Source organism: Micrasema longulum, unplaced genomic scaffold (assembly GCF_059751315.1).
Source record: "Micrasema longulum isolate JH-2025_06_02 unplaced genomic scaffold, ASM5975131v1 h1tg000279l, whole genome shotgun sequence".
Taxonomy (NCBI): Eukaryota; Metazoa; Arthropoda; class Insecta; order Trichoptera; family Brachycentridae; genus Micrasema; species Micrasema longulum.
In genome coordinates, this window is record NW_028277483.1 from 342,972 (window position 1) to 364,375 (window position 21,404).

The 21,404-nt window shown below is 32.0% G+C and overlaps 1 protein-coding gene across 1 annotated transcript in view; it reads right to left on the reverse strand.

Annotated features, from left to right (window-relative positions):
- The window catches only part of LOC148282896 (uncharacterized), a 197,088-nt gene that overhangs the window by 94,850 nt on the left and 80,834 nt on the right, over window positions 1-21,404 (reverse strand). The window contains exons 2-4 of the mRNA XM_088224317.1: window positions 13,186-13,468; window positions 7,604-7,882; window positions 6,479-6,648 (exon numbers count right to left, since the gene is read on the reverse strand). Coding sequence (XP_088080443.1) covers window positions 6,479-6,648; window positions 7,604-7,882; window positions 13,186-13,468 — 732 coding nt within the window. The remainder of the gene's footprint in view (window positions 1-6,478; window positions 6,649-7,603; window positions 7,883-13,185; window positions 13,469-21,404) is intronic.

A 21,404-nucleotide genomic window follows, 5' to 3' on the forward strand; every position in this document is an offset into this window, starting at 1 on the left:
GGTACATATTTGGACGTTTTCAAATAGTTTTGGCTGTTTTGAAGTAATTAATTCCCATTAAAAAATGACTACTGGGAATCAGTTTTTCCAAAGGCGGTCACAAAGGGCGGCTGTGTAAAATTACTACTCCTTTACAAACTTCAAAGAGAAAAAATTCAATAAATCTACTGAATCTATCTTCAGAGCTCAATAGGATAGAATATTCACGACTTATACTGAAGTTTTATTAAGCCATTTTCTTTGGTGAGGGCTACAAATTATTAATGTCTTTTTTTTAAAGAATCAAAAATCAATAATATTAACATCGTTACGTTAGAGAAATTGTTTTTTTTTTATTACATTTGGAATTAATTGTTTTCGATTTCACGTCCATTAAAATGACCACCGTACGACTTATGTCTTTAGTTTGTAATATTATTATTTCATTGTGTCTTAGCTGCAGATGTTTCTCTATACTTTATACAGGTATCGTTATTCCTCAACACGTGTCGTGGCATACAGAAAAAAACAGTGGTGCAGGTGCGAGAACACGTTGCGATGATTTTATATTACCAACGGTCAACCGAAAGCAACATCCTTTCAAAAGTGCATTGTAAGGATAAATAATTTTGATTAAGATATGCAATTGAGTTTCTAATGCACCATTAGATGCTACTGAAAATAAATATTATTGTTAAAATATTTTTATAAAAAAATATTTTTATGTGAATGTTTTCAATGAATAAAAAATATTTAAATTTAATTGATTAATGGGTACATATATTATTTACATATTTACTATTTCAATTTACATTTTGTTATAAATATATGCAAACAATTTATTTTTTGCTAGCGAATCATCTAAAGAGTTAGCTTCCCTATTCAGATAGTTAATATATATTTTTACAGATATTTTTATCAGAAATATTATTTATTACTTCATAAAACATTTTTATTCATTTAGTATTTTCTTTTTTTAAATTAATATTTTTTTAAATAATTCTTATGTATGTGCAATGTACATGCTTAAAATGTTTTTTTAAAATATAAAACTGCATAGGAATTTGAATAAAAACTATCGATTGAGCTTATTGGTTTAATATTTTTAGTTTATTCTAAATATTTGTAGACATAGACTGGATTTTGCCCCCTAAGAAGTTATTGAGATTATCATATTAAAACAGAGACGGAGGAAATTTTTAAAAAGGGAATGTGGAAGTCAGGACAGACCATTAGGTAGTTTATTAAATTACCTAATAGTAATTACATTGGGCTATTTATTAAATTGAGAACTATCGCCTTTCACATAGCAGCCAGGCACTTCAAAGACCTGGGCTTGGAGGGTGAGTACTATTCACAAGAATGCGTCACAATAGATCTTTACAGGTCATAGTGACGTCAGGATAGCACTACCCCCACCTCTAAGAATAAAAATAAGAATCATTACCATAGAATTTTTAAAAAATATAAAAACATATCTACATAGTTTCTATAACAAAACATACCTTTTTACAGACTTGTTATATTTTTTTTTAGTTCCCTTTTAACATTTGTTTTAATGATCTTGTATACCTACATAACTAACATCGATTCGTATTCAGAATTCAAAATGAAAGGTATCCTGGTCTGTTGCTACAAAAAACGTAATTTGGCCGTCATCACGTTTTGTTTCCGCGACATATGGGTTCCTAGAGTCCTTTGTGAGGATAATCATTAAAATACAATACTTTTTTAACCGGAATTCTTAGGAACTTCTTGTTATGGTCACTACAGGTGTTTCAATCATTAATTTATGTATCTTTTGATGTTATTGTAGAAGTAACCCATCAAACGCTCAGAATGTCTTTTTAAGTACATATATATTTTAATAACTATTCAATAATTATTATTGATATGTGAAACTTCCAACTTTTTGCACTCAACGTTAATTTTTTTTAACAATTCGTTCATGTTTGTACTATTTTCAGACTAAAATAATGAAATGAAAAATTAATCTTCATCTCTTGATTAAATAATCGCCAAATATTATATTTATTTATCGAGAATTCGCACTCCCAGATGTACACTGTGGTATGTCTGAATCGACCATTTTTCAGGAGAGCGAAATACAAACTTTTCAATACAAACGAAATACAAATTTGTGAATGCTCGTAACTATTTGTATATTGACATTATACTTCCAAATATCTTTTAAGGTGCGTGCTCATTTGAATGTAAAAATATGAGATGGAGGGTAAAGCGAGCAAAGAGTGCGCACCATCAAAGAGTTCACATGGCGATTTATTCAAAACACGTTTGAAATCTGTTTTACACTGCAATTATAATCGGTTATCTATAGTCTAAACTATCAATTGGCATGTCGTTTACATGTCGTAGACAAGGACAATCAAGACTAATGAACCAAGGACTGAAATTATACAATAAACTACCAGACAAAACTAAACAAAAGACTCAGACAAACTTTTCAAAAGATGTAAAAAGTATTATTTTGAACAACAGAGTATAAATGAAAAATGTAAATATTATTTTATGTTAAATGAATGTAATAATCCGTAAGGGTTTATAAATAAATTTTCAAATAAAAAAAATGCTTGTTAGATTGCTTTTCTTTTATTTTATTTGCGTTTTTTTATTTTTTTTATTTTTTTATTTTATTTCATTTCCAACCAACAGTTCTACAAACATATTCAAAGTAAACAAACAGATATAGTGTATAAACTCAGAACCAATAACAGATTTCCACAAATTGTATAAAGTTAGTAAATAAAATATAATACATATTATATAAACACATATAAGTTTTAACATATAAAAATTATATTTTCATTTATTTATTTTTATAAAAGCGACTTATGTTTTTTGGTGGTTTTGATCTAAAAATCGATAAAAATAAATAATCTGTTACAAGACTAGAACTACTCTGGCAAGTGTGAGTATTATTTTATTTCGTTCAATGGTCATTTGATTTTTTAAAGTGAACTCCTTTTTTTTTACTAGATGTCATTTTATGAATAATTTTGGTTTTGTCGGCAAATGGGTGCCCATAAAGACTACGAATTTTTTATGAGGTGTATGTAAAAATTTACAAACATGAATTAATAGAAGAAAACGGAGGAAAGGTAATAAAAATTACGTGCAAAATCAAAGAAAGCAGGAAAGAAATTAAAAACCGGTGAGCACCTGATAGTTCAGATGATCAAATAAGCCAGTAAGTCCTCCGTAAAACTCTTTGCAAAGAGGTTTACGTTGAGCCACCGGAAGATGTGAAGCATAGTGATATGATGAGTGCCCTAATTACATTGGTTTTGGAGCATTTAAAAGGTAAATGTGCATGAAAAATTAACATTGTGTTATATGCGTACTCTTACCTTGTACCAAGAAACGGTTGTGTGCACTCTTACCTAATACAGTAGGAAAGAGTACGTAACAAATGTTATTTTTCATGTATATTTTTTATACTTTTGGTATCGTTCACCTTTTACTAATGCATTATTTTAAATCCGACTATGTTGTGTTTCATATGGTCAAAAATGTTAGTAGGTTTTTAAATAATTTGTTTTTTAAAACAAAAAGTTAGTTGAGCGCACACTCTTTGTTTAATTTACTCTAATTACTTTACAATATTTTACACCATATATTAAAAATAATATAATGAATAATACAAAGGCTTCTCCGGAAGAAAGAGATAAAAAAGTTGTATAATTTTCATATGTAATTTAGATAAAAAAGTTTCATAACTTAAAACACCCAAATCGAGACTTATAATAGTGTATCTCTGGGAGTCCGAATTGATTAAGCTAATGCAAAATCTATTCACCAAAGTCATATTTGTCTTGTGTAAGTCAAAATGTCTGCCTTGAATAAAAGTAATCCATATTTAGTTTTTCACACACTTTACTCTATAGGGAATGAGAGTTCTTCCCAATTTATCATTGCAATAAAAAAGTTACATCTTTTGATGGCTTCATATATTTTATATTACTTAGTAAATAACGGTAGCAACTACATTGAATTATCAAGATTACACTAATGAGTAAGATATTTTCTTTCGAGTACACCATTTAGATTGATTTTCCGACAGATGCAGTATAAAACTGAAGTCGTTTATTCGTACAAGTCAGAACCCGTCTAATTAGCCCGGTGGCGGTAACAACATCTTAGTAGATGCGATAAAGTATGTAAGGAAACCTCTAAGTAATGCTATTAATATTCAATAATTAAATCCGATTACATGTAGAGTACATTCTAAATGGAATGCTCTTTGAGAGCAACACGCGTATTTTTCAATACATCGATCCTCCGAATGGTGTTAGATGAATGCGGGTGAACTAGCTTGATATTGTATTTTTGAACGTTAGTGATTGCATAAATTAATAATGAGCATTACAAATTTTAAATAAAATATTATGGATATTTACATTGTGAATTTTCCAATCATAAGATTTCTCGGGTTCGATTTCTGGGAAGGTGTGTATGAAAAATTTATTTAAATATAGTTTTAGACTAGAATATTTCCTGTTTTATGAACTCACATATCGATGGTATAGAAGACAAACACGCTAACTCATGAGAACAGTTTATAGTTTGACAAGCTGCTTTTTTGTCTTTGTTTTCATGTCACTTATAATAAATATGCCACTCTCCGAGCACAAGAGTTTGTCTTTTTTTTGAAAAGTTACAGTTTTAAGATTAATATAATGTAATAAAATATGAAGCTTATACGGGAAAAAAAATATGTTTCATTTTATGTAACTATATTAAATTATTTTTTTTATACTGCGATTTAGGAAGAGATGAAAAATTTGTGTTTTAGTACGTGCAAATGCGACATGCTCATTTAATACATTTGGCGTTAAAAGGTCTAAACACATTTTTTTGTACCGTGTTGATCTTTTAGAACATCAATATAATTAAATATATAAATATGTACATTTATTTTATTTATGTGGCTTGACTGAAATCATCTTCAATCCACTATCAAATATGTTTTTTTCTCCTTCTTTTAAAACTCGTATACCTACTTATATGTGGAATCATCTCCACAAATATTTTTACAGTAACTGTGTATGTGTCTTTAAATCGCGCCTTAAAAATCATTTTTTTTCTTTTCCTTACACACTCCTCTCCTTTAACTTCCTGTTTCCTTTTGAAGGCTAGTTACAAATTAATTTATTTGTAAACATACACTTATTGCAAATGCTATTCTTTTTTTTTCCCATGGGTAGATACGTATAGAAACTAAAATTAATCATTTGATTTGTTGGTTGTGGTTGAGCCGATAATTTGTTTCGATGTATTTTATCCAGAAGAATCATATGTGAGTAGATTCTGGCTAATTTTGGTTTTGTAAGGTCGCTACGCCTGATGGGACATTTTGGTTTGGCTAGACTTTTTGGCGCGCGCTCTCTTCGCTTTTTCGACGGAAAGTTAAGCACGCCTCTTTGAATTGACAAAAGTATTTCGCTATTTTAGCCGTGAAAGTTATTATAACTTCGCCTAAACTCACACAACACCGCAAGCATTTTATCATCCATCGCCGTTTATCATCATCCACCGCCTCCAGACGAAATGTGTGTGCCTGCAGTGTTCCGGATCACAAACTTTACAAATAAGAAGACTCACCACCACCTTAGTCAGTGTCATTACATGTTGGTTTTCTGTGATAAATTAATAAATTTAATAAATTGTTAGCTGCATTGTCAGCTCACATTGTCGGTTTAGAGAAATTAATTCAAAATTTATTTCCAAAACGCAAAGGTGAATCTATTTACACGATTTACCGATTTATAAAAAAATATATTTAGGAATAAGCTCACCAATGATAAACAAAATTATACAAAACACAAAGAATTTTTTTTAATATCCTTGAATTTGCATCTGAGGCATACAACTGCTCTATTTTAAGTAATAAATTATCAATCGACATAAGCTGCTTTTGATGTACGGATTCAGTATCCTATACACCATAAGAAGTGGAAAGTGTGCTAATATAACAATCACAGTAAGCGTATTTAGAATTATCATCTAGTAGTTTACACATAAGATTTAACAGTAGCCTAGCGAGAGAGCATTTAGCAACCTAAAAATAATTATTGTCTCAGAAAAATTGTAAAGAAGAAAAATTCCATCCACAATAGTATCATTAGCAGTAAACTTAAGCTTTTGCTATTCCAAAGTGAAAAAAATGCATTTATATTTACCACTTTACGTACATTATTTTTAAAGCTGATATTACTTGCAGGATTACAAATATATTTGTAGAACTCTCTTAAAAATAAAATTAATTTTGAATGCCGTATACTTTTCTGGAACTAATTTCAAATCTAGTGCAAGGTTAAAGACCGCCGCTAACAGATCATGTCAATTTATCAAGTTTTTTTCCATTTATTAATTAACAATGAAATGAAATTCGATTTTCTTATTTTATAATTTAGTTTATAAAATCCTTGGATAACGGTTAATTTTAATTTTAGCAAAAAATAACTTGAGTTGCATTTACCTTTATGTGCGTCATCCTATGATAGTAGAGATTTGAGCTGGCTGTGAATCTTTTACCACAATGTTGGCACTGATGAGGTTTCTCTCCCGAGTGGATCCTGCGATGAGTGTTGAGGCTGCTGGAGGTGCTAAATCCTTTACTGCATACCATACATACGTGTGGTTTTTCGCCTGAAGATAAGAAACAAATTATCATAATTTCGTAAAGCAAAAATAAAAGTTTAGATTACGCATTGAGTATGAAAAATTAAGTTGATTTTTTACAAACAAAAATTCTCTAATTTGACAGCAATAAAACCCATAACGTTTAATATTTTTATGTGTTAACATTTTTGATATAAAAAATAAACTTCATATCAATTTTAGTGCAATTTTATTTTTTTTGTTAATAACCTTATTAAGTAGAAAATCATATGATTTTGCCATTTTAAAACGTAATTCTTACAAACTCGCGCCATTGAAAAAATAAAAAAAATAATTATAAATATTTTCAAAGATACCTATTTCTGATAGAAAAATCAACTCAAAAATTGAATGAACCTAAAATATAATTACTTTTGACCTGCAGAATATGCCTATTTTGAAGTTTAGAACAAACTTGGGTACATTGAGACTCATATAAAGACAAAGTATTTAAGTAAATTGTTTTTAATGATTTGAAGATAAAGAGTTGAAAAAAAAAAGTTTTCAAAAGTAAAACTAAAATTTTCGCAAGAAACGGCGTTATATGATGGCAGAATCGTGCATTTTTCTTACTTTTTATCAGAATACAGCCTTAAAAATAGGAAACAAGTTGTGATGGAGCGGAGTTTAAAACTAGGGAATCCCTTGTCCGGAGTTTGACAATACCCACAACGCAACGCAACAACGCAAACAAACGTATCACAAAGCAACGTATCCCAATTTAATTAATATACTGAATATGTTTATAAAACCGACATGTGTAATAATTCAGAAATTTATGGGCAAGATTGTAAAAAAAGTTCTATTCTACAGATCATCCAACATTTCAGAATCGGTATATTAATTAATTGAAGAAAAAAAACTTTTTTTTTTCTTGCCTGCCTTTGTCATGTTGAGAATTAAGTTTTTAATTAATTTTACTTAATTAAGGCGTATTACTTACCGGTGTGTGTTCTCATGTGCCTTTTCAGTAATGATGGTCTATCAAACGCCTTTCCGCAGACTTCACAAGGTAATAAGGCTCGCTCTCCTCTGAGTGGTCGGGCTTTGGGTGACCTGTGGACGGTCATGGCTGTCTCCAGAATGTCTCCAGAAGAGCTGGCTGCTGAAGATGCTAAAGAGTCTCCGGATACAGACTTGTGCTCGTCTTCTGTTCCACTGGGCGGGGATATTGGAAGAAGCACCCTCGAGAGAAGGGACATAGAGAGGTCTAACGGAGAATCTGAAAAAATAAAACGATGACTGAAAAAACGATTCGTAACTCTCAGATAGAGGTAACTATATTTTAAGCGTTACTTATTATGCATAAGCCATATATTTAATAAAATAAATTTGATTTTTTGAACTGCTCTTCTTTTTTGAGGATCTGGCAAGATATTAAAATGCGGCCCTATTTAAAAACTCGTCTCTTTTTTTATTTATCAAGAAGAGTCGTATATTGGGTATTTTCACAAGTCGGGAATAACGTAAAAATAACAGTATAAATTTGAAGCAGATTTTTACGATTCTAATAATATAACCATCAATGCATACAAAACATGCTTTCATTTATAATTTTTGGGTTTGAAAATGAACATATACAGAATGGTTTGCAGTTGGTAACACGTTATTTTGACGTCACGCGTTATGACCGCCGACTGCGCTTCCATTAACAGTGCGTACAAATTTGACGCTAAAACGTCATTCGTGCTGTTTTTCCCACATTTTTTGGAACTTATTTTGAAGTAATAAATTCTAACAAATTACTCAAAGGGATCAGTTTTGCGTAGAGTTACATCCGTTTGGTTGTGTAAAATTACTATTACTTTACAAACCCTAATATGTAATTTTATTGCTACTTTTAAATTATTAATTACCTTTTTATTCGTCCAATTTTTTTTTGTTTTATATTTTTATTTACTAAAATATTTATTTTACTTGTTGAAAATGAAGAAATTAGAGATCCCTTTTGCCATCTGACTACTAAAATACTGAGTTCTCTAAAAAAAAAAAAAATTTTTTTTCGGTTTTTCATTTTCTTTTTAAAATATGTCGTACTAAAAAAAAAACAACTTTGCATATTGCAATTCTCTGGGCATTAAAGTCTGTATATTTTTTCTTTTTTATATATATAGAGTTTAGAAACTAAAAAAAGAAATATATATATATAATCGTATTCAAGCAATAACATTACACAAAAAGAAAAATTTCAAAAACTCAACTAAATCTATATTCAGAGAACAAAGGGTTAAAGTGTTTTGAATTCAATAATTAGTTTTTTTGGGTTGATTAGTGACTTGTGCCTGAAAACGTGATTGACATCGCTTGAAGTGAGGATCAAAGAACAAAAGAATCACCTGACAATAGCCGGTGTATTGACAAGCTCCCAGCGGGTGATTATTGGCAGCCCGTGACTACCAGGGTTCGACTATTGATACCTTCTGTGGCGTCATCGGGATCTATAGATCTACAAATCACCGCTCTCAGCTAAAGAGTACTTCTTGGCCGTCTCCGCTGTACTTATCGATTGATCTGGTATCGGCGCTTTGTCCGTAGCCCCATACGGATGCGGCACTAAAGATATGATTGTCCTCTCAACAGTGTCGTTTTCTCCCTAGGGCGTTACACTTTTCTCGGCCACTCGCCACAATGAGTAAATCCAATCAGCGGTGATCTCGACAAAAGATTTCCAACAGCTTTTGGTGACTTATTCCTGGAAATTGCGGACGTGATAGTGACAAAAAGATTCCCGTCGTCAGACACCGTGGCCATGTAAAAACATAGACCCCATTATCACGCCCTATTATAGGTGACAACCTTAAATTTCGAATAATTATGCTGAAAAAGCGTTCGTTCTTTCGTCACGAAAAACGTCACGAAAACGTGTGTAAGTCTTGCTTTTTAGTATAAGTATGTACTCGTACAAGTTTTTACAAGAGCATAAAACAAACATTATTAACTTATGTGCTCCTAGTTTAATACTATAATATTAACCAAAAGCATGTGGTATTATTAATGCAAAATTGATAATGTACAATGTTTTATTAAAATTTCTTACAAAATTGTTCCATTTTTTGTAAGTACACCAAACAAGTTAAACCAAACCAAACTTCCAGCATGAAAAAAAAGGAACCGTTATTTTGTAAATTGAGTTTATTTTACATTATCTAGTGTTCAGTTATTGAGTTTGTATCATTTACTATATAATAATCTTTATGTGCGAAATACCAATCTATATATAAATATTAAATATGCAAGTTTGTAAATAGTACTTGTACCGTTAAATCTAGAAAAAAGAAAATAAATAAAATTGTTTGCGGGTTCGAGTGTACAGGAACTATGTAATAACACGTTTTTAAAAAAAACCACGTTGAAAATTGAGCTAACTAAGCTAACCATTGGACTACTTAATAATATTGAAAATCAAATTGGTTGTAAAAATGTATTATTTCTTCAAACGTTTAGTGATGATTTTAGATAACTTACTAATTTACTCAGAGGCGGGTAACCAAGAAGCTTTTGGACTTGAATATAAAATTTGATCACAATCGTGAACCATCGTCCTACAAGATGTCGGCCACGGTAACGCGTACATCTCTAAATCGATTAAGTTAAATACATACAAGCGTGCATCAAATTATCGTTGCCCGTATTAAGAAACGGTTAAGTTCCAAAGGAACACAGCGCGAGTGGGATACTTGGAAAGAATTCTGAACTTTTATATTGTTAAGTGTCTTTTTATGTCGCGCTAACAGCCGTCGGGCGACCGGATTGGATGGGTAATTTGACAAAGGCCAGAACGACATCGCCGAGTGCTTCTTGTAATTAAGAAATAAAAGTAATTAAACCAAACAAGGTTCCTATTTTAGATAAAGCACCTAATGCTGAACGGTGAACGGGCATTATTAACGATCCATTGCTCTGTTTAAAACAACCGCGGGTTTTTCAATTTCACTACAGTATTGAAATTTGTTTTAACGGAGAGGAAAAACACCTTTGAGAAGGGAATTTAGAAGTCTAGGCATTTACAGGGCTTATGACTATGACTTGCAATTGCCACTTGACGAACTGTGTAACATTCATTATTCTGCCTGTGTTTAAACATCCTAATTTCGCTAACCCTTTCATCTTTTAACCTTTGTGAAGTAAAAGAGCTGAAACGTTTGTCATGGGGGTGAGATTCAACTGGCTGAACCATTTCACCACCTATGAGGCGACGCTTGGAAATAATTTATTTTTTTATATTTCTTTTACCAGTTAGTTTAATCAACAGTGTTTTTAGTATGTCTTAATGTTTGTAGACCGGTTGGATTTCCTCCCTTGGGAGTTATTTAGATTTAAATTTGCTGCAACAGAGAGGGAAAACATTATTGAGAAGGTAATATAGAAGTCTAGACATTTACAGGGCTTATGACCTCTCATTGGCTGGTTTAGGTGGCCATTTTACACACGGTGTAACATTTACCATTCTGCTTATGTTTAAACATCCACATTTCCGTTACTCATTACAGAAGATAAATTAAACTTCGAGAACGCCATAAACAAAAACTTATGGTGCGTAGATTTTTCAGGGTCAATGTTGTCGATACATGGGATGATTTTTAAAAAATGGTAAAGGTTATAAGTCATTCAAAAGAAAATATTCTAATCTCTGTTATTATATAACAACAAATTAGTCAAAATTCACTGCATCTTCGCCATAAACTGCGCAAATATCAAGCAGCTTTGGTAACTTTATTCCCTCAATTGAACGCAAATATATGCGAGTTGAGGTGCCGAAAGTGCTCACTTTCGTCTACTTGACATTCCATTTCGAAGACTTATAATCAAATAAACTTAAAAGCCAATGCAATATCTTATGGAACAGAAAATTTTCTTGCGAATGACGTATAACAATCACTAATTTGTTTTACTATTGGTGCTCTTTTTTAAATTTGTCAATTAACCGATACAACTCATTTTTACACTTGATGTTATGTATTTGAAATATTTAAATATATTTTTGTAATAAAATAAAGTATTTAAAAAACCTTTCAAATCGATATTTCACGTCTTCTCTACCAGGAATCAAACCCAAAACCTCAAGAATGGTAGGCGAACGCGTCAACCCCTACACAACTTATCAGCCGAACAGTATATTTGTTATATTTATTTTTATGTCAATCATTTACAAATTTACTTTTAATTAAGATATTCTTTTTGATCGAGCCTAGGCAGCATGATGGATTTACACGTGTACCTACTTATTTAAACACGTGATCAACAAGTCATACATCTATTCCTACTTCCATATTATCTTTTCACCAATACTTTTAACTTTTTGTTTATCTGTCTCCATGTAAGTTACTTAACTAAAAATGTTTTGAGAATCATTAGATGACATTAAAATTAAGGGGTAGAAATCATGAATAAAATTTTGAGTTCGTCTAAAAGTCGGCATATTTTGATATCTCAAAGAACTGTTCATACAATCGAACAGCTAGAATCTATCTTATTTCTATTGTGCCTTTCGTTACGGATAATGTAAGAGATGATTGCAAATGGGTTCCGAGACATTCGTAGATATTTTATCCTATGGTGAAAATAATTAAATGCTTCAATGATTTCAAGTATTTTATTCGACCAATGGAAGCAAAAGTCCCGCCATACAAATTGTCGTTCAATGTTAAACGGAAACTCGTTCAATTTTGTTTTTCAATATGTGAACATGTTCTTTCTACTGCAATATACATATGTGGTATATGTATAGTATACCCATATATTTTATTATAACAATAATGTTAAGATGATTTTTTTCATATTTTTAATTTTTCTTATTCTTCTTTAAATATTATTTTTTCTGCTTTTGTGTAAAATACAAATCTGTCTCTATATAGGGTGTTTTTTAAACGATGATAAGTATGGGCAAGAAGACATATAAGCGTATTTACAAAAATATTTAGAACGAAGAAAATTAACCATTTGTTTTTTTTATATTTAAAAAAAACAAATGGTTGGTTACTTCTGCAGAGGAGAAGCCAAGGGGGCGCGGCCGTGCGGTTGACGGTGTATCAGACTCCCTCCTCCCCCCTCCACGTTTCTTGCCTGCAGAAGTTAGCAACCGTTTGTTTTTTATTTATCTTTTATTTTTTAAGATTTTAGTCGTTCTAAAAATTTATTTTAATGTGCCAATACGACTTCTTGCTCATACTGATCATCGTGGTTTCGGGTGTCACAGGGTTTAAAGAACACCCTGTTTGTATAGATGTATTTAAAAACACATAAAAGCCTACAAGACGTCTAAGTAAATTAATAGACATTTATCATTGAAGGAAAACGCAGTGTTAGAAGAATCTGGAAAAAGTTTTATTTTCAAAATTAGGAGTGGAACATAAGACAAAAAAAATCATTTCAAAACAATCTAACTGTTACTCAATTTTTCAAACACCCGCAGTTTGCAAATGGTGAACAATTATAAACTAAAACCTGATTTTTTCTTTTATTAACTAAAATGAAGTTCGACCAAGAAATGTCATTACAGAAAATCAATACATTGGATGCACTTACCTTCTAATATGGAATCCATAGTTTGTCTATACAAGGTATTCCTCATTCTGACGAAGAACAGCTCTTCAGGCCTTTCTGGAAGGTAGTAAACCACGAGTTCTGTATGTGGTGCAATTGGTTTAACAGCTTCATAAATAGGCTCTCCCTTGACTTTCGTGCACACGAGGTTTACTTGGGGTCCATACTGATCCGATACTTTCAGGAAACGAATCCAATTACAGTGCCTCACTTGAACTCCTCCGGATGTCGAGATTTCATCGTAAAGTCCAAATCTATGCCGCACCTTGAAAAAAAAATTTAATGTTTTAAAAAATTCATTGAAAACTTTCAAATAAAACAAACGGGTTGATTAAATTATATAACTTTTGCATGTAAGTGTCGGTAAACGGTGAATTGGTGAATTTTTACTGTCAGTCTCGTAGTTGATGGTTGGAATAAATCAAAAATGGGAATATATGTAGTTGAAGGATGGTTGAACTACTTGTTCTACCTTACATGTATGGAGGAGGTGAGCCAACGTACTGTACTCATCCCCGATGGAAATACGTCTTACAAGCCGACTGAAGCGCGATAAGATGTGTATTGCTTTTAACATAACTTCACTGGTATTCATAGTGGTATTTTTCTTACCGAGAGAACGAATAGTTGTTGATAAATTCCATACTTGAAAATGCGTCTTATTTAAAGCTTTTTACTGTTAAACGTGTACAAAAGGCGCAAAAAGTATGTATCGTCTCAATAAATTTAAATCAGAAATGTGCCTAATTCTCCAACTTATGCAGCCGTTTCCACCAAAAAGAGAGAGAAAAATTTTGACGGAGACAACGTCTAAATATCATCATTTGTGTCCAAAACGTTTTGCGATATATTGAATAAATCAAGCCTAATGCAAAATACATTAGTAACCACTCGATCTTTCGGCCGAGACTTTCCTTTTCGGAGGAACTCTTCAGCGGGGGTTCGGTCCACTTTTTGCTTCTCAGCCTACCCGATGCGCGCAGATAAACTGATAAACACCATCCAGTCTTTTTGCCGCTAAGTCTGAACATCGCGCATGTCGCGGAATTTTAGCAAACTGGACAAACATTAATTTTGTCAGCAAAAAGATCGCGGGACTCGTGTTTTACAAACTAAACAAAACGCCGGCACTTTGTCATCGCGAGATACTTTATCAAATGCGGTGTTCAAGATATTATTCGGTTGGTTTCCCGTTCGAAATATAGGTTGATACGTTTGACTTCAGTTAAAACAAAATGTATACCCAGCGGGTCACTCCACCTGAGCCGAGAGAGAAGTGCTCCTTGCTGTTTGAGCGCAACGTGCGCCGTATGACATCTACTTTAATAAGTTTTGTCAAATAAAAAAATCAACGCGCCATGTTTATTCCATTTGACAAATTATGTCTTTAAATGAAATAGATTGAATATATCGAGGATGAAAACATTCTTACAAGAACACGTGCGAATGCTTTGTATTCCCGTATTTATTTTAAAAGAACATTTATTAAATGTGCTGAATTGTTAGTTCACACAACTGATTTAAATTCAATGCTATCGAGTCGACTTAAAATATGTTAATTCGTTTTTTAATTGTTCGGTCATAATAATTCTAACCGTTCGTTAAACAGTCTTTGCCGTGTCCCTAGCCTTAGGCTTACAAAGGCCAGATATTGAAATTTACTCGATGAGCTCGGTATGTTAATATCAAAATAAAAATGATTTCAAGATGTTAATTATGCTACCGTATCCCTTACGGACCTTGAGGGTGAGTCGTATATCTTATCGAGTAATTAAGTGGACGTCCGATTTTCCTATCATAGTTTTATGGTAGTCTTTCCACTGCCATAGTAAACCTAAATAGAAAAGCTTTACCGGCAGTTATTATTATGAAGGTTTAGTGCCTATTTAATTTTTGTTTGACTCAACACAAAAAAAATAATGAGTTTATTTTTAGCAATAGCATTTCATCGATGAACTAGGTTTTTGTTCAGTTTTTTTGCAACATTTATTTGTGGAAGTATATGGAAGGAAAAAAAAGATTATTCATTTATTATTCACATGTCACATAGCATATTTCTGTAAATAAATACCATTATATTTTATTGCCCATACAACGGGAGATACACTTTTTTGGTTTTTTTCTGATCTTTCAGCTTTATAATGACGTTTGTATTATGTATGCTATAGTTCTTCAATCAGAAACAATGAAAACGTTTTTGTTTTGAGTCTAACAAAAAACAGAAAGCACAAACAACAATTTGATTTCTGCATCGGTTAGCTTTGGACCTCACCGTATAGAAATTTAAGCCAAGCTTTCTGACAAGTGGAATATCCTTTTACGTGCACTGCGAGTTAAGGTTTAGCAGTTGACTTTTTTCTATGTCGGCGTGGACACTAGATCTTTCAGTTCTAAAATTATCATCCATGTTTGGTTCTGTTTTCTCGGAGAGGATGATTTTGTCTTTAAAGGAGAAAGATCAGATGATTTAGATTTCTCCTACATGAAATAAAACAGACTACAGTTGACGGATTTTTTATTGGAACTACAATTAAATACATCACGGCAACGTTCAAATAAAATTGAAATTCCAATAGCTAATTTTCAGTTCGTTTAATTGCTTTCGTAAAAAATATCGGCATTTAATAATATCTTAGCATTTTGGGTGGCTGTTAGTGGTATTATTAAGCATTTAAAATTAATTATCCGGCAGATTGGTCATTCTTTACGAGGGATTTTAGTGATCGAGTTTGTATTCATTTGCATTGGCATTTTATAGATCGGAAAATGTTAATTCATCAATTAAAAGAAATTAACTTTTCACACGCTCGGGAGCGCCCCACGTGTTACTCGCTCACGGTTTAAGCTTCTATTCTTCGATACATAAATCAAAGAAACTTTTTTCAGTAGCCACGACTTAACGACCGCTTCTTTGTTATTATATGAAGAATTAAAAATAGGTAGCGGCTGGCGAGGAAAAATGGGAAGCTATAAAGTCGGTGGGATAAAATTGGTTTTAGGGGCATCGCCTATCGATACAGCCCCGGGCCGCATGGCCCGCCCCTCGTACCGACTGACGCTGCTCACTGCGCCTGCGCGGGGAACGTTAATTAATCCGATATTTATAATATCTGGCTAATAACAAAGGGGAAGACGTTTGGTGAATTCTCATAATTACTCGCGGGTATCGGTGTCAATATCTTCGTGTTGAATCTGTAATCGTTTTGTCGGTACTGGCCGAAAGCCCAGGGAACGAGTATTGCTCAATGGCTAGACCATTTCTCATTTCGTAGATTGTTTATGTTCTAGATGCTTAACTCACAACTCTGATTGTTTTTGAACTGAAGTAGAATTCGTTTTGAAATGCGTGAGTATATTTTACGTAGAGAGTAATTATTATGAGTTTATTTTCATATCGCTAACCATAAACATACCTTTACCTATGTAAGTATTAGTATTGAATTATGTATTTAAATGTTAGTATTTTAGAACTGAGTGCCTACGTATAAATTACATGCTTATTAAACATACGCAAATACACATTAAAAATACTAGGAAAAGCCATAAATTAGTAGCTCTCTTTTTACTTGCGAATATCGTCAGCCTAACTTGTAAAAACGTAAATCCCACAAAAAAAAAACGTTCTTACTTCAGTAACAAGTTGTAGTGAATTACTTTTCCGGCGTGTTTTTTATTAATTTTTAACAACGTTTGAATACACAAGCTTTATAAACATTTAGATTAATTGAAGTCCTAACAGAAAACCACAAAATATTTGTTTTGACCATTTGTGAATTTATTGGTTTTACAAGTTAGGGCGATGATTTTACATTTTTTAACATCGTGTCATTAGGATTTGTACTATGTTACGATCGTTATTTACCCACTTCTGTTATTTATACATGACATGATACAAGAAAGATTTTTGCCAAAATCAAAAGTCCTCTAAAGTGCTGGACATATCATCATGCCTTCATGTAACGGATAGGGTATGATAGGGTGTTTATGTACGTGACTAAATTTATTAACACTACCGGGTATTAATATCAAGGAACTTTTTCTTATAACTAGAATATCTTTTCAAACAGGAAAATAGTCACTTTCACAACACTAGAAATAAAAATAAATTGAAAATTTCATCGGTGAGAAAATCGTTTATTTGATGAGAGCCTACGTGTATTACCCTAAAAATGTTTGAAAAACTTTTTGAAAAATCAATTGGATATTTTTTTTTGTAGTGTAAAAGTTTTCTTGAAAGATAAATGTTATTATAGAAGGAATGAATATTTGGAAGTTAAAACATAGTAAATTTAAATTTATTTCATGCAAATAATGTAAGCACACTTAAGTACACTTACCGTTATTTTTTCGTTATTAATTAGTAATTTTTTAAATTGGTTTGACTGTATTTAATTACTATTTATTTATTTTATTTGGGAAATCCACAGTTCTACATATTATATATTTATAGTAAACAAACAGATTTAATGCATAAACTCAGAACTTCCACAAAAACAGATTTCCACAAAGTATACAAAGTTAGTAAAGAAAATATATTACATGTCAAATAAATACATGTATGTTTATATACATAAAAATGTTATTTTCGTGTACTCGTAAATATTTTTCAATAATCAAAGAATTTATTTTAAGATCATTAAGTTACTGTAAATTGGGCGGGATTAGGACAAGAATGCTTGAAGAGAGGATAAGGAGGGGAAGGGAGATGTACATATTTATTATTATAATGTCTACTAAGTTTACATAATGCATTTTTAGTGTAAATTTTAAATCTGACAGAGTGATGTTTGTGTAATCTATATTTTTAAATGTTGTATTGTACACTGAAAAAGTCCTACGGCCCTAGTCCTAATTGGCCATAAGTCCGCCTTTTAGTCACGTATATCTTTGTTTCGTTATTTTTATTATTGTTAATAAAGATTGAAAAAGTCTTTTGAAATACTATCTGAATGAGACAGACATACTTCAAACACAATTATATATTTGCTCTAATGACATCTTGAGAAGTATTGAAGTGTTTTCACAAGTGTTTCTAGTGACGCTCTACTGTTTTTTAGTACTAAAATGTGTGCTACAGTCCAATGAAGCCCACAGTGAGTCTTTAAAAATTTGCAAATTTTTAAAAATATATAAGTCGGAAGACAGCGGTTACTTGTCCATAATGGGCTCATCGCACGTTGGTTGTAATTAGGTCACTTTTCTCCAACTGGCCGAAATAAGTGAGGTCACCTTTCTCTCATTGGAGTAAACTCTGATGGCAGTGTAGATTTACAGGATTATCATTATTATTATTATTATTAAATTGCATTTGGTTGACTAAATAGTTTCCTTTGCACCACGGGAAAGATAAAAACAGTTACTCTTTAGGATGCTAACGAAATCAGGTGGCACATGGAGCGATCGCATGGCTCATATATCACAATGTCTCGCGAATGCGGACGGCCGCGGCCGATCGCGATACTAGATTTCCAGGTCGAGCGGTCGCGTTTTTTCTGCGCGCTATTCGGCAAACGGTTGACGGGGCGGCGCGCCACAAAGGGCGCATACCGCGCACCGCCAATTACCCCGCGCTACAAATAAGGGCGCGACCCGCGCGTACCGCGGTCGCCGGCCGCGGTCGCCGATGGCTCTGGCGGTATCGCGGACGCGGATTGTGGCCGATAAAGAAGCACACCCAAACTACTTGCATCGAGATACCGTTATCAATCAATATTAGAAAAAATCACACTCGTTATTGTATAATAAACTCACTATAAATAGTTGTAATGCTTCAGCTAAGTAATATCAGTCAACTATTATTGTGTTTAAGGTCGATATTAGACTTGATAAAGCAATAATTTCATGGCATTTCATTGAAATTCAAAACAAGGCAATAATTTCGTGATAGTTCAGCAAAATACAATACTGAGCAGTAATTTCGTGGTATTTCAGCAAGACTTTCAACCTTCAATAATAATATGGAGTATTTTAATGCATTATCACGTATGTTAAGATTATATAGTTATGGAGAAAGTAATGCTGATGTTGATATTTTTAACGATACATTCAATAATTATATAAAAACTGTAACGCAATTTATAAAATAAAATAGTCAATTATGTTAGTTAGTTAAAATAATTTGTAATAACCTGTTAGTAATAATTTATTATAATAGCTTTCATAACAACCATAGAATTCAATTAAGCTAGCCAATTTGAAAAAAGTCAATCAAAAACATTTTTTATTGTTTATTTGTGCATGTTGTGTTCACACATAATTGATGAACAATATCTAAACATAAACATATGTGATTATTATACCAATGTCGTAGACATTGTTTATTGTTTGTGAACCATAATAAATGAAATAAATAAACACGATACCCGACAGTACTTTCGTGATATTTTAGCAAGATACAATACCAAGCGGTAATTCTGTGAAATTTCAGAAAGATAAAATACCGGGTTATTTTTAGCAAGATACCATTTCGACAAGAAGTAATTTTGGAGGTATCTAAACTTGTACCTTAAAACTAAATATCAGAATTTAGATTTAATCGGTACATCATAGATTGATAACATAAAATTCATTAATTTCTTCAATTAAAATAGTCAAATGAAAGCACATTTATAATTGATAAAATCAATTGCGGATTTAAAAAAAAGTTAAAAAATATATATGTATTTCAAATTAACATGTTAATTACACAAACACTTGCACTATACAATTATTGCATTAAAATATATATGTACACAGATTTTTAGGGGCAGACTGTTAATCTTCAGAGGAACATTCCTCACGAAAAGCTTTTAAAAAAATCTTTTTTTTTTTTTTTCCAAAAAGTCATTAAAAAAATGTATGTATGATCTCAAAATGGAGTAAATCTTAAATTTCTTGGACTAGCATCCGTTCCATAAGCCTTTGCCCCTCCTTAACAGAAAATTAGATAAAACCGTATTTGACCAACGAAGAGATACGCACCAGATGCGGACAAATGAAGCGGCTAGGTAGGAGAGAGGTAGGGGTTTGTGAAGGGACTGCTTGTCCGAGAAGTTAAGGATGTACTACATTTTGAGATCATAAAAATATTTTTATTTCTTTTGAAAATGACTTTGGGAAAAATTTTAATGGGATTTTTTTAAAGCTTACCATGAGGAATGTTAAAACCGAGTATATGCATTTTTTACTAATTGGAAGAGCTATCAAGTAGCTGAAAAAAATAACAACACGTCTTAAATGAACAATATTTTGAGTTTGTCCAAATTTTTGTAGACAAGGAGTGGATTCAACTCCCTGGAGAGCCGTTAATATTAACATATTACAACAGAGATGAAGAACATTTTAGAGAAGGTAATATAGAATTCTAGACATCTACAGGGCTTATGACCTGTCATTGGATTTCTTCTAAAATTGAAAAATAAAAATTTCAGGCGTTGCCTAGTATGTACGTGATATAATTCAATCAGATGAATCTTAACCGCATTAATAAAGGTTTCAGCTCTTTAACTTCAAAAACATAAACAGATGGAAGAATTGAAGGAATATAGATGTTCAAATACGGGCAGAATGGTGAATGTTACACAGTGTGTAAAGTGGCTAATGGCAGGTTATAAGCCCTGTAGATGTCTAGAATTCTTTATTACCTTCTCAAAATTAATCTTCATTTCTGTTGTAATATGTTAACATCTTAAATAATTATCATTTTCATTTATATAAAAACATAAAACGAAACACATAATATACTAATTATAGAAGGCTATAATTATTTCAAATTTAATTCTTAATTAAATTAATCTACGACCCAATAACTAGAGTGTTAAATACTTATTTGACTACTTTGTAGTTAATTATTTTCCTTGTTTGCAAAACCTCTTTTTAAAGCTTATGAGTGAAGCTTGTCTGTACAAAATAAGTATTGAAGACATTTAAAACATCTTCTCACACAAGATCGTCTCCAGTCGTGTCATAAAGTACGAACAATGTTGCACTTAGCGCAGTGAGCCAGCTCAGGTTCGCCGGTATACCACAGTAAATGTGTCTCTGGTATGGGCGGCGGTAAGCAACTTACATTCTTCGAGTAAAATGTCCATTAAAGTTCACCCGACAGCGAAAGAAAAATGCTAATGGGAATTGAGGAGTTCATTGCGGGACTCTAAGAAAGGACAAAACATTAGTACATGTTTGTAATTTGTGCAAAAATACAACGGTAAAAAGAGCTCAAA